This window comes from Salvelinus namaycush, unplaced genomic scaffold, assembly GCF_016432855.1.
Source record: "Salvelinus namaycush isolate Seneca unplaced genomic scaffold, SaNama_1.0 Scaffold3596, whole genome shotgun sequence".
Taxonomy (NCBI): Eukaryota; Metazoa; Chordata; class Actinopteri; order Salmoniformes; family Salmonidae; genus Salvelinus; species Salvelinus namaycush.
In genome coordinates this window covers 1-15,264 of record NW_024060559.1, presented here as the reverse complement: position 1 = coordinate 15,264, position 15,264 = coordinate 1, and the positions used below count along the sequence as shown (strand labels likewise).

Here is a 15,264-nt window from a genome sequence, read left to right as displayed (position 1 = left end):
TAGTGAGAGAAAGAATTCTCTCATTGCAAGGAGAGGAGACGGGTAGACCTTCCGATGTCAAGTCGGAGGACAGGGCGAAGGAAGGGGTTGCTCGTACCCCCTTTACATTGCCTCGATTCGATCCTTTATCTTCTGCTTCAGGTCGTTCAGAAGGGACCACTAGGCTGAAGGTGAGGCTGGCCCGGTTAGAAATGGAGCAAAAAGATAAGGAGAGACAGATGCATTTTGATCTTGAAATAAGGAAAATAGAAGCCGACAAGGAGGTGAGGATCCGACAACTGGAGCTAGATGCTGGCTCCGGTACGACTCCAAAAGCTGCTCAGCATCAAGCCCACTTTGATGTAAGTAAAAATATAGCTTTAGTCCCTCCATTCCGAGAGTCGGAAGTTGATTCCTATTTCTCTGCGTTTGAGCGTGTGGCCGCTGCGCTACATTGGCCACTCGAGGTTTGGCCTCTCCTGTTACAATGTAAATTGTCTGGGAAAGCCCAGGAAGTAGTAGCTGCTCTCTCCCTGGAAGACAGTTTACACTATGATACAGTTAAAACTACCTGTGTTGCGGGCTTATGAGTTGGTGCCTGAAGCTTATAGACAGCGCTTCAGGAACCACAAGAAACCCTCTCAGCGTACTTTTGTTGAGTTTGCTAGGGACAAAGAGTCTCTGTTTCATCGATGGTGTTCAGCCAGCAAAGCTAACACCTTTGCTGATATTCGGGAGTTGATGCTGTTGGAGGATTTTAAAAGCAACCTCCCTGATAGAATTGTAGTTCATTTAAATGAACAGAAAGTGGTGACATTGGCCCAGGCAGCAGTGTTGGCAGATGAGTATGCTTTGACACACAAGACTGTCTTTGGTGCACCTCGTTTTGAAGGTAGACTGACTTACGTCATCAGTGCCTCATTCAGGTCGCTTTTCCTCTGACAAGCCTTTTCATGAGATCCGTGAATGTTTTTACTGTCACCAAAAGGGTCACGTGATTGCGGACTGCCCAGTTTTGAAAAATAAACCGAAACAGTCCCAGTCACCATCCCCAAAAAGGAAAAGTTTGGGTTTAGTCAAGTCTTTGGCTCGTCCGTTGGTCCGAGGTATTGATTCAGCATTTGAGAAACCGGATCCTGTTTATGCTCCGTTTATCTCTACCGGTTGTGTTTCCTTAACTGGAGAACAAGCTGATCAAAAGCCAATTAAAATCTTACGAGACACCGGGGCGGCGCAGTCAGTTATCATTACTGATGCTTTACCCTGGTCTCCTGAAACGTATTGTGGCTCACATGTTATATTACAGGGGATAGAGACAAATACAGTACCTGTACCACTTACACTGGGTCCACTTAGTGTCAGACTTGGTATCAGGACGTTTCCGTGTTGGTGTAGTGTCTACACTGCCAGTAAAAGGAGTCACATTGCTATTAGGGAATGATATTGCTGGTGGTAACGTTACTCCTGTGTTAGAGGTAGTAGACAACCCAGAAATCAAAATTGCAGATGAGAAATTGGTTCAAGCATTTCCACATGTTTTTCCTGCTTGTGTCTTAACGAGGGCACAATCTCGCAAGCTTGGAGATGTGGTGGATTTGGCTAGTTCCATTTTTGAGAATGTTGAAGTAGAAGACAATGCACCGAGTATTCCTTCTGCAAGTCCGACAGTTTTTACTCCTGTAAAAACTAAGGAAGGGGACTGCGAAATCGCGCCCCAACTACATGACATTCTTTTGTCTGTCACCCCTGAGAAGGTGATTGAATGTCAAAAAGGAGACACCAGTCTTCGCAAGTGTTTTGCTTCGGTAATTTCCATTGAGGAAACTAAAACTAAAGAGACTGCCTACTTTATGGAAGCAGGAGTTTTGATGCGTAAATGGGCAGCTCATGACACCGTTAATGACTGGAGTGAAGTGTGTCAAGTGGTTGTTCCTACACCGTTCCGACAGCAGGTGCTGTCACTCGCCCATGACCAGGCGTGGTCTGGACATTTGGGGATCACAAAGACTTATAACCGGGTCCTTCGTCATTTTTTTTGGCCAGGTTTGAAGTCTGACGTGGTCCAATTTTGTAAAACATGTCACGTATGTCAAGTCACTGGGAAAGCGAATCAAACAGTTCCTAGAGCACCGCTCTGCCCGATTCCTGTGGTGGGGGAACCGTTTGAAAGAGTGATAGTTGATTGTGTAGGTCCGTTGCCGAAAACCAGGTCAGGTAACCAGTTCCTACTAACAATAATGTGCAGTGCTACTCGATACCCAGAGGCTATTCCTCTCCGTACTATAACGGCTAAGACTGTGGTGAAGGCACTGGTGAAGTTCTTCTCTACGTTTGGACTCCCTAAAGTAATCCAAACTGATCAGGGATCCAACTTCATGTCAAAGCTGTTTTCAAATGTGTTAAAGACGCTGTGTATTTCCCATCAGGTCTCAAGTCCGTATCATCCAGAGAGTCAAGGGGCTCTCGAACGTTGGCATCAGACGCTGAAGGCAATGCTACGCAAGTATTGTATGGATACCAGTACCGATTGGGATGAGGGGGTGCCCTTTGTCCTATTTGCTATTAGGGAAACGATACAAGAGTCCTTAGGGTTCAGCCCTGCTGACCTTGTGTTTGGACACACCCCACGGGGTCCGCTGAAAGTTTTGAAGGAGCATATCTTATCTCCTACACCCAGTAGTGCCCCTAAAAATGTGTTGGATTATGTCAGTAAAATGCGGGAGAGACTGCACGCCGCATGTGCGTTGGCCCAAAAGTCTCTTTCCTCTTCGCAAAAACGCATGAAGGTGCATTATGACAAAAAGACTGTTGGCCGTTCTTTTGCAACAGGGGATCAAGTTTTAGTTTTGTTGCCAATTCCTGGCTCATCTCTGTCAGCACGTTTTTCTGGACCATATCTGGTGGAAAAGAAACTCAGTGACACCAACTATGTGATAAAGACTCCAGATCGAAGGCGTTCTTCCCGTGTGTGTCATGTTAACATGCTAAAAGCATATTATGTACGTGACACTCCAGACAGCTCCTCAAGTAAGCCGGTCCAGCCCGCCGTCTCCAGTGTGGCTGCGGTGGTGCTGAAGCCTGGCTGGGACCTAGAGGATGATGAGGAGGATGGGTTGGAGTTACGCCATACGTTACAGCAGTGTGAACGCCTATGTAATTCAGAGATGCTGAAGAAGTTACCCTCTCAAATGGAACATTTGGATAATGATCAAACTAAGGACCTTATCCTATTGATAAACAGTTTTCTCAGTGTGTTTCAGGACGTTCCGAGTCGCACATCCATCTTGGAACATGACGTGGATGTAGGGAACGCTGCTCCTATACGTCAGCATCCGTACCGGGTTAATGCAAAGAAAAGGGAGGTAATGAAAAGTGAGGTAGCTTATTTATTACAGAATGACATGGCAAAACCCAGTAACAGCTCCTGGAGTTCCCCATGTATTCTTGTTCCTAAGCCTGACGGTACGTCCCGCTTATGCACGGACTATCGTCGATGTAAATGCAGTTACAAAGTCTGATTCTTTTCCTCTACCTCGATTAGATGACTGCATTGATAGAATTGGCTCTGCTGCTTACGTTAGTAAGTTAGATTTGTTAAAAGGTTATTGGCAGGTGCCTCTGACCTCTAGAGCTTCTGACATATCGGCTTTTGTTACGCCTGATAACTTTGTACAATACACTGTGATGCCCTTTGGCATGTGTAATGCACCTGCTACTTTTCAGCGTCTAGTCAACATTGTGTTTGCAGATGTGCCAAATTGTACTGCATACCTTGACGATGTGCTGATACATTCGTCTACTTGGTCTGATCATCTCTCCACTTTGAAAAGTGTGTTTCAGCGGTTGGAGAATGCTTCTTTAACCCTCAATTTGGCCAAGTGTGAGTTTGGGAAGGCTACGGTGACTTACTTAGGAAAACAAGTGGGACGAGGTCAAGTGCGCCCAGTATCTGGCAAGGTGGAGGCAATTGTTGCTTTTCCTGCTCCCACGACTCGACGCCAGTTGCGCAGATTCCTAGGGATGGTAGGGTACTATCGTACATTCTGTAAGAATTTCTCGACGGTAGTAGCTCCCCTTTCATCTCTGCTTAGTCCCAAGGTACCATTTAGGTGGTCCAAGGACTTGTAACCATGCTTTTGAGTCCGCTAAAGCGCTACTTTGTAGTGCCCCAGTGCTTGCCGCCCCCAACTTTGACAAACCTTTTAAGTTGGAGGTTGACGCTAGTATAGTGGGGGTGGGTGCGGTTCTCTTACAGGAAGATGAAGACGGAGTGGATCGGCCCGTCAGTTTCTTTTCCCGTAAGTTCAACTCGTGTCAGTCAAGGTACTCCACAATTGAACAAGAGACGCTAGCTTTATTGCTAGCCTTACAGTTCTTTGAAGTATATGTGGGATCCAGTGCCTTGCCTGTAATGGTCTTCACGGACCATAATCCTTTAGTGTTCTTAAAGCAAATGTACAATCAGAACCGCCGCCTTATGCGGTGGGCTCTGATTGTACAAGGATATAATGTACAGATAGCCTATGTGAAGGGATCAACGAATGTGGTTGCTGACGCTCTATCACGGGTTTACTAACTGAGGAAGCGTTGTGTTTTGTTATTACAAACTGTATGTTTGCAATTTTTGTGGTGGGCGTGTTACGTTCCCCAGTTTCTGTGTTCTGTTTTGTATTTGAGTGTGTGTGTTTCAGGAGATGGCTTCCTGAAATACTCCCCAACCAGCTGATTGGTCGACCCCAGGCTAATTGGTGATTGGAGCTGACCCCGCCCCCTCGTCAAGAAGCAGCTGACTAATTAACATTGCCACCTGAAGATATAAAAACCAGTGTTCTGTTCAGTAGAGAAGAGATTGGAGAGAGAGGAGAGGAGATGAGATAAGGAGTAGAGATTTGGAGATTGAGAGAGAGAAAAATTAGATTGTGATATAGTGTGGGTTGTGTATCAGAAAGTGTGGTATGTACTGTTGTTGTTGGTAGCAGTTTTTCTATGTCCTGTGTTTGAGTGTTTGTGAAATCATTAATAATTACTCTGTTTCATTTGTTCCCAGGGGGGAAGGAGAAGGCACTTTGGGAGTGCTTAGGCAAGAGGCCCGCGGGCATACATATACCCGTAGTATATTTACTGTCTAGGCACACTAGGTAAGACCTGGGCGGACCACCCCCTGTATTTTGGTTAGGGCACCAGGCGGTGTTAAGTTAGGTAAGTTAAGTGGGTAGGCAGGTTAGATAGGAGAGGGGGAACTTTGATATTTACTTTCTTTGCTTTGGTTCCGTCCAGCCCCTTTTCCCCATATTACCGTGTACGAAAATAAATCCAAGTAAACGGTAAAATCTGCTTTTGTGTCATCCTTGCTCGCACCTACAGTCCATACCTCTTGCACTTCAGAGAGTTGAGTTATAGCAGGGAGTTGCGTTCCCTCTTCGCAGAGGCGTGCGTAACACCTAACCACCATACCACCATACTACCCTAACCACCATACTACCCTAACCACCATACTACCCTAACCACCATACTACCATACTACCCTAACCACCATACTACCCTAACCACCATACCACCATACCACCCTAACCACCATACCACCATACTACCCTGACAGCCATACTACCATACTACCCTAACCACCCTAACCACCATACTACCCTTACCACCATACTACCCTAACCACCATACCACCCTAACCACCATACTACCCTAACCACCATACCACCATACCACCATACTACCCTAACCACCATACTACCCTAACCACCATACTACCCTAACCACCATACTACCCTAACCACCATACTACCCTAACCACCATACTACCATACCACCATACTACCCTAACCACCATACCACCATACTACCCTAACCACCATACCACCATACTACCCTAACCACCATACTACCCTAACCACCATACTACCATACCATCATACTACCTTAACCACCATACCACCATACTACCCTAACCACCATACCACCATACCACCATACTACCCTAACCACCATACTATCCTAACCACCATACCACCATACTACCATACTACCCTAACCACCATACCACCATACTACCCTAACCACCATACCACCATACTACCCTAACCACCATACTACCATACTACCCTAACTACCATACTACCCTAACCACCATACTACCCTAACCACCATACTACCCTAACCACCATACTACCATAACCACCATACCACCATACCACCATACTACCCTAACCACCATACTACCCTAACCACCATACCACCATACTACCATACTACCCTAACCACCATACCACCATACTACCCTAACCACCATACCACCATACTACCCTAACCACCATACTACCATACTACCCTAACTACCATACTACCCTAACCACCATACTACCCTAACCACCATACTACCCTAACCACCATACCACCATACTACCCTAACCACCATACTACCATACTACCCTAACCACCATACTACCCTAACCACCATACCACCCTAACCACCATACCACCATACTACTCTAACCACCATACCACCATACTACCCTAACCACCATACCACCATACTACCCTAACCACCATACTACCATACTACCCTAACCACCATACCACCATACTACCCTAACCACCATACTACCATACTACCCTAACCACCATACTACCATACTACCCTAACCACCATACTACCCTAACCACCATACCACCATACTACCCTGACCACCATACTACCCTAACCACCATACCACCATACTACCCTAACCACCATACTACCCTAACCACCATACCACCATACTACCCTGACCACCATACTACCATACTACCCTAACCACCATACTACCCTAACCACCATACCACCATACTACCCTAACCACCATACTACCCTAACCACCATACCACCATACTACCCTAACCACCATACTACCATACTACCCTAACCACCATACTACCATACTACCCTAACCACCATACTACCCTAACCACCATACCACCATACTACCCTAACCACCATACTACCCTAACCACCATACTACCTAACCACCATACCACCATACTACCCTAACCACCATACTACCCTAACCACCATACCACCATACTACCCTAACCACCATACTACCCTAACCACCATACCACCATACTACCCTAACCACCATACTACCCTAACCACCATACCACCATACTACCCTAACCACCATACTACCCTAACCACCATACCACCATACTACCCTAACCACCATACCACCCTAACCACCATACTACCCTAACCACCATACTACCTAACCACCATACCACCATACTACCCTAACCACCATACTACCCTAACCACCATACCACCATACTACCCTAACCACCATACTACCCTAACCACCATACCACCCTAACCACCATACTACCTAACCACCATACCACCATACTACCCTAACCACCATACTACCCTAACCACCATACCACCATACTACCCTAACCACCATACCACCATACTACCCTAACCACCATTCCACCATACTACCCTAACCACCATACCACCATACTACCATACTACCCTAACCACCATACTACCATACCACCATACTACCCTAACCACCATACCACCATACTACCATACTACCCTAACCACCATACCACCATACCACCATACTACCCTAACCACCATACTACCCTAACCACCATACTACCCTAACCACCATACTACCCTAACCACCATACTACCCTAACCACCATACCACCATACTACCCTAACCACCATACCACCATACTACCCTAACCACCATACCACCATACTACCCTAACCACCATACCACCATACCACCCTAACCACCATACTACCCTAACCACCATACCACCATACTACCCTAACCACCATACTACCCTAACCACCATACTACCCTAACCACCATACCACCCTAACCACCATACTACCCTAACCACCATACTACCATACCACCCTAACCACCATACTACCCTAACCACCATACCACCATACTACCCTAACCACCATACTAACTTGTGTAAGTACACACACTCAAGTCCGCAACTGGTTCCATGACCATCCCAGGTTTACACTTCTCTATCTCCCACCATATTCACCGTTTCTCAACCCCATTGAGGAGTTATTGTCAGCATGGCGGAAGCTGTATGATTCCAAACCCCATGAACGTGTGGCCCTTCTCCAGGCCACGGAGGAGGCCTGTGGTGACATTCCAGCAGAGTCCTGTCAGGGGGGGATGCGTCATACCAGAAGATATTTCCCCCGCTGTCGGGCCAAGGAGAATATCGCCTGTAATGTTGATGAAAATCTGTGGCCGGAACAAAAACAACAGACATGATTGATTTTGTTTTCGCAATGAAGTATTTGTTTCTGGACTTATGATGTTGATTTGCCTGTATTTTGACAGTTTCTTTATCTATTCTGTTCAATTGATCTTACGTACAATACAGCAGTACAAATAGGCATATTTTTCTTCATTTGATTATGCAAATTATATTTACATTTACGTCATTTAGCAGACGCTCTTATCCAGAGCGACTTACAAGTACATACATTCATACTTTTTTTTGTACTGGCCCCCCGTGGGAATCGAACCCACAACCCTGGCGTTGCAAGCGCCATGCTCTACCAACTGAGCCACACGGGTAACATATTTACTGTATGTTTGCATTTTTACAGTATGTGTGCTTACAGTATGCTGTTTGACATCTATTGAGTCATATTGAAATATAGAACTTACATTTGTGCATTTGTGTTCCTTTCTTGTTCAAGTACTGTCGTGGAAAATTGTTTTAGAAATATGACATATATATTACACTAGCTCCCACAGTACACACAAACAAATAACAACAACATTTACAATCTTTACACTGAAATATAGTGTTTTGAATATGTCACATTAGCGTGATCTCGTGTGTCACTAAGTTAGATTCATTTGACGTGTCTCATTTGTTTGCAGAGTTTCATTTTGAGCAGAGAGTACATGATTTTAATAGCTGTGTTTCATTTTTGCGAGACATCTGTGGGGTTTTGGGTAAATTGCCTAACTGGTTTGGGGATTTGTGTTTATAGTTTAGAGAACCTGAAATGTAGTTTCATCCAACGTGTGTTAATTAATTAATTGTGAAAAAACTGGAATCGGGCAATAAATTCTTTCCTTCTCTTTTTTTTTTAAAGACTTTATTTGCTTTTCAACAATGGTGTTTTGTCTCGGTGTTGAACACGAGTGTAACAACACACAGTCATCACATCAGAAACAAAAGAAGATAGGAGATGCTGTCACACAAGCTACGAAGTAAAGGACGGCGCTAGCCTACCGATGTATTTTGCCAACACTGTCAGCCTGAATACATCAAAAAGGATATATAGACTACACAATGATGAATACGATGGTTATATTGAATACATTATGATGGATATATAGATTACATCAGGAATTAGGATACAGGAGTTACAGTACGTGAGAAAGATTAGCTGTTCACAATAATAATATCATCAACAGTAGAAAGCAGAGGACAAACGCTACCAATGTATTTATCGTCACACTTGTTTGAGCAGGAACCCATTGAAGGTCGTGTGGTTTACAGAGTCCCACACGTGAGTGTTAGCCATTAGGCGTATGAAGACCTGGTCCCCCACCTCCAGCTGTAGAGTGACTGCATTAGCCCCGTTGTCAGCTCCGTCACTGCTACACTGGTGATCAGAGGAACTGATCATGCGCTGTCCATTCTTGAACAAGGAGATGTATTTAGCTTGACTTCCTCCGGCATGGTAGAAGAAACTAAAGTAGTAGACCCCTGCAATAGGGGCAGCAAATACCCCTGTACTTGGATTGTAGGCACCGCCGATGTTAGTGATGACCTCTTTGTAGATCAGGGTAGTGTCATGGTCGATTGGCCCGGTGTGCCCATTCCCGCCCAGGGCAGCCGAAAAGATCACCTTCCTTCTCTCGTTATTTTTCAGTTCCTCAAGTTGATTCTCGCTAACTTTCAGCTGGGTTTCCATGACTCCCACTTTTTCCACCGTGGTTCGCAGTTTCTCCTGCATGACACCGAAGTCTTTCAGCAGCTTGCACAAGTCAGGGTAGCAGGAGCCTTGTGATGTCTGGCATTCTTTATCTTCATTTTCAGTCTTTTTGGTCTCTTCTTGAGCCGCAGACAGCCAGCAGCAGCAGCACAGGGAAACCAACAGAAATGCAGTAGTATTCATTTCTCCCTGTATTCAGGAACCTGTGTTGATTCTGGAGTTTCATCTTCCTATTTTTATACAGCTAGGATGTAGATCCTGTTTCAGACACTCCTTTGTACATTCCATTTATTTCGCAATTCTTTATGGCTAGTGTTGCGAAATTTGAGAATTTTTTGGGACAGTGTTTGTCTCCAGCACATGGAGTAGCCAATCGCCGAAGTAAGAGAAAAATAAATATTTAACCTGTCTTCTCTTGAGATTAAAGTATTTTGCTGCAAAATATGAATTTCCACAATTACGTTTGTTCTTCAAATTATGTATTTTATTAAAACAGAATAATTCAGTAAATAGCCTTAAAAAGAAACTTGAAAAGAATTTGTATGTAAAGTTCCTAACTAATTGTGTGATGGGCACTTTTTTCAAATGACAAAATGAGATCTATTTCACACATATTTTCCTAGGAGGGAGTCAGGTCAGGGCTTATAGCGCTGAACGATACTGTAACGGGTGTCGTCGGTGGAAGAAGGTGAGGACCAAGGTGCAGCGTGGTTAGTGTTCATGATATTTAATAATAATCCAAACCTGAACACTGAATAACAAAACAACAAAGAAACATCCGAAACAGTTCTGTCTGGTGCAGACACACAAAGACTGAAAATAACCACCCACAAAACCCAGGTGAAAAAGGCTACCTAAGTATGATTCTCAATCAGAGACAACTAACGACACCTGCCTCTGATTGAGAATTATACCAGGCCAAACGCAAAAACCTGGGGCGCCAGACAGGCCTCCCCAGCCAGACAGGCCTCCCCAGCTAGACAGGCCTCCCCAGCCAGACAGGCCTCCCCAGCTAGACAGACATGTCTCCCCTGGCAGGACTCCCAAGCCAGACAGGCCTCCCCAGCTAGACAGGCCTCCCCAGCCAGACAAGCCTCCCCAGCTAGACAAGCCTCCCCAGCCAGACAGACCTCCCCAGCTAGACAAGCCTCCCCAGCTAGACAGGCCTCCCCAGCCAGACAAGCCTCCCCAGCTAGACAAGCCTCCCCAGCCAGACAAGCCTCCCCAGCCAGACAGACCTCCCCAGCTAGACAGGCCTCCCCAGCCAGACAAGCCTCCCCAGCTAGACAAGCCTCCCCAGCCAGACAAGCCTCCCCAGCCAGACAGACCTCCCCAGCTAGACAAGCCTCCCCAGCTAGACAAGCCTCCCCAGCTAGACAGGCCTCCCCAGCTAGACAAGCCTCCCCAGCCAGACAGGGCTCCCCAGCCAGACAAGCTTCCCCAGCCAGACAGGCCTCCCCAGCTAGACAGGCCTCCCCAGCCAGACAAGCCTCCCCAGCTAGACAAGCCTCCCCAGCCAGACAAGCTTCCCCAGCCAGACAGGCCTCCCCAGCTAGACAGGCATCCCCAACCAGACAGGCCTCCCAAGCTAGACAGGCTTTCCCAGCCAGACAGGCTTTCCCAGCCAGACAGGCCTCCCCAGCCAGACAGACCTCCCCAGCTAGACAGGCCTCCCCAGGCTACCTAAGTATGATTCTCAATCAGAGACAACTAACGACACCTAGAAAGCAGAGGACAACGCTACCAATGTATTTATCGTCACACTTGTTTGAGCAGGAACCCATTGAAGGTCGTGTGGTTTACAGAGTCCCACACGTGAGTGTTAGCCATTAGGCGTATGAAGACCTGGTCCCCCACCTCCAGCTGTAGAGTGACTGCATTAGCCCCGTTGTCAGCTCCATCACTGCTACACTGGTGATCAGAGGAACTGATCATGCGCTGTCCATTCTTGAACAAGGAGATGTATTTAGCTTGACTTCCTCCGGCATGGTAGAAGAAACTGAAGTAGTAGACCCCTGCAATAGGGGCAGCAAATACCCCTGTACTTGGATTGTAGGCACCGCCGATGTTAGTGATGACCTCTTTGTAGATCAGGGTAGTGTCATGGTCGATTGGCCCAGTGTGCCCATTCCCGCCCAGGGCAGCCGAAAAGATCACCTTCCTTCTCTCGTTATTTTTCAGTTCCTCAAGTTGATTCTCGCTAACTTTCAGCTGGGTTTCCATGACTCCCACTTTTTCCACCGTGGTTCGCAGTTTCTCCTGCATGACACCGAAGTCTTTCAGCAGCTTGCACAAGTCAGGGTAGCAGGAGCCTTGTGATGTCTGGCATTCTTTATCTTCATTTTCAGTCTTTTTGGTCTCTTCTTGAGCCGCAGACAGCCAGCAGCAGCAGCACAGGGAAACCAACAGAAATGCAGTAGTATTCATTTCTCCCTGTATTCAGGAACCTGTGTTGATTCTGGAGTTTCATCTTCCTATTTTTATACAGCTAGGATGTAGATCCTGTTTCAGACACTCCTTGTGTACATTCCATTTATTTCGCAATTCTTTATGGCTAGTGTTGCGAAATTTGATACTTTTTTTGGACAGTGTTTGTCTCCAGCACATGGAGTAGCCAATCGCCGAAGTAAGAGAAAAATAAATATTTAAACTTCTCACGAGTCACCATCCCGGATCCGGGAGCACCCCCATCAGTAAAAAAGCAAACAACTTCATCAGATGACAGTCTGATAACATATTTATTGTATAGCATATGTTTTGTTCGAAAAATGTGCATATTTCAGGTATAAATCATAGTTTGACATTGCAGCCACCATCACAAAATCTCACCAAAGCGGCTAGAATAACTACAGAGACCAACGTGAATTACCTAAATACTCATCATAAAACATTTACGAAAAATACACAGCGTACAGCAAATGAAAGACGAACATCTTGTGAATCCAGCCAATATTTCAGATTCTTTAAGTGTTTTACAGCGAAAACACAATATAGCATTATATTAGCTTACTACAATAGCCAACCACACCGCAGCATTGATTCATGCACGTTAGCGATTGCGAATAAACCAGCAAAAGATATTAATTTTTTCACTAACCTTCTCAAAACTTCATCAGATGACAGTCCTATAACATCATATTATACAATACATATATTGTTTGTTCGAAAATGTGCATATTTAGAGGCACAAATCGTGGTTATACAATGAGAATAGTGGCCAAAATGCAAACAAAATGTCGGGAGACATCTTGGGAGAGGCACCTAATCTAATCAATAACTAATCATAAACTTGACTAAAAAATACAGGTTGGACAGCAAATGAAAGATACATTAGTTCTTAATGCAACCGCTGTGTTAGATTTTTAAAATTAACGTTACTACGACATACAGCGTGCGGTAAAGCGAGACCGCACCGAAAATAATGGCGGAATAATAATTTCACTTTTTCGACAGAAATTACGAATTAACATCATAAATAGTTTTTACTTTTTGATGAGCTTCCATCAGAATCTTGGGCAAGTGGTCCTTTGTCCAGAATCATCGTTGCTCGGTTGTAGATTGCCGTCTTCAACTTAGGAATTAGCAGCAAACATTAGCCATGTGGCGAAGACGTGTCCAACTCACTATAACGCAGCACAAATGAAATACCGAAAATCGCAATATACTGATATAAACTGATATAACTCGGTTTAAAATAACGACATTATGATGTCTTTAACACCTATATTGAATAAAATCAGAGCCGGATATATCTAAGGCCTATAACGAGAGCTTTTCAGAATGCCATCGTGAGGTCCTCCTTTGCGCCATGACGAACGTCGAAAAGAGGGCACCCCAGGTTCCATGAGTATTTATATGGCCTCAGATCTGCCTAGCAACACCATTCCAATTCTCACTGCCTACTGACATCTAGGGGAAGGCGCATGCAGTGCATGTCGCCCCATAGAATACATGATAATTTATAAACTGACCCTGGAACAGAGACCTCGATTTGAGATTTTTCAGTTCCTGACAGGAAGTGTGCTGCAGAATGAGTTCTGTTTCACTCAGAGAAATAATTCAAACGGTTTTAGAAACTAGAGAGTGTTTTCTATCCAATAGTAATAATAATATGCATATTGTACGAGCAAGAATTGAGTACGAGGCAGTTTAATTTGGGAACGAACTTTTACAAAGTCGAAATGGCGCCCCCATAACCCTTCTCTTGAGATTAAAGTATTTTGCTGCAAAATATGAATTTCCACAATTACGTTTGTTCTTCCAATTATGTATTTTATTAAAACAGAATAATTCAGTAAATAGCCTTAAAAATAAACTTGAAAATAATTTGAATGTAAAGTTCCTAACTAATTGTGTGATTATCTATCCTTTACCCCGACCTACAGTATACTGCTGTTACTGTCTATTATCTATCCTTTACCCCTACCTACAGTATACTGCTGTTACTGTCTATTATCTATCCTTTACCCCTACCTACAGTATACTGCTGTTACTGTCTATTATCTATCCTTTACCCCTACCTACAGTATACTGCTGTTACTGTCTATTATCTATCCTTTACCCCTACCTACAGTATACTGCTGTTACTGTCTATTATCTATCCTTTACCCCTACCTACAGTATACTGCTGTTACTGTCTATTATCTATCCTTTACCCCTACCTACAGTATACTGCTGTTACTGTCTATTATCTCTCCTTTACCCCTACCTACAGTATACTGCTGTTACTGTCTATTATCTATCCTTTACCCCTACATACAGTATACTGCTGTTACTGTCTATTATCTATCCTTTACCCCTACCTACAGTATACTGCTGTTGCTGTCTATTATCTATCCTTTACCCCTACCTACAGTATACTGCTGTTACTGTCTATTATCTATCCTTTACCCCTACCTACAGTATACTGCTGTTACTGTCTATTATCTATCCTTTACCCCTACCTACAGTATACTGCTGTTACTGTCTATTATCTCTCCTTTACCCCTACCTACAGTATACTGCTGTTACTGTCTATTATCTATCCTTTACCCCTACCTACAGTATACTGCTGTTACTGTCTATTATCTATCCTTTACCCCTACCTACAGTATACTGCTGTTACTGTCTATTATCTATCCTTTACCCCTACCTACAGTATACTGCTGTTACTGTCTATTATCTATCCTTTACCCCTACCTACAGTATACTGCTGTTACTGTCTATTATCTATCCTTTACCCCTACCTACAGTATACTGCTGTTACTGTCTATTATCTCTCCTTTACCCCTACCTACAGTATACTGCTGTTACTGTCT

General features: G+C 44.6%; 2 protein-coding genes across 3 annotated transcripts; both read right to left on the bottom strand.

Annotated features, from left to right (window-relative positions):
* Positions 1–9,091: 9,091 nt before the first annotated feature.
* Positions 9,092–12,454, bottom strand: LOC120040520 (complement C1q-like protein 2). 2 transcript variants are annotated; one of them, XM_038985638.1, is made up of 2 exons: positions 11,712–12,454; positions 9,092–9,467 (listed from the first exon to the last, which is right to left on the bottom strand). In XM_038985638.1, exon 1 carries the CDS (start codon positions 12,392–12,394, stop codon positions 11,726–11,728), a length of 669 nt encoding a protein of 222 aa, XP_038841566.1. In that variant the 5' UTR covers positions 12,395–12,454; the 3' UTR covers positions 9,092–9,467; positions 11,712–11,725. The 2 variants fall into 2 exon arrangements, with proteins under 2 accessions (XP_038841566.1, XP_038841564.1); XM_038985636.1 differs by having other exon boundaries at positions 9,092–9,471; positions 11,716–12,453.
* Positions 9,100–10,236, bottom strand: LOC120040519 (complement C1q-like protein 2). Its single transcript, XM_038985635.1, has one exon. It carries the CDS (start codon positions 10,148–10,150, stop codon positions 9,482–9,484), a length of 669 nt encoding a protein of 222 aa, XP_038841563.1. The 5' UTR covers positions 10,151–10,236; the 3' UTR covers positions 9,100–9,481.
* Positions 12,455–15,264: the final 2,810 nt, after the last annotated feature.

Coding starts and splice junctions, on each gene's coding strand:
- LOC120040519 (XM_038985635.1), bottom strand. CDS start 10,150: ATGAATACTACTGCATTTCTGTTGGTTTCCCTGTGCTGCTGCTGCTGG.
- LOC120040520 (XM_038985638.1), bottom strand. CDS start 12,394: ATGAATACTACTGCATTTCTGTTGGTTTCCCTGTGCTGCTGCTGCTGG.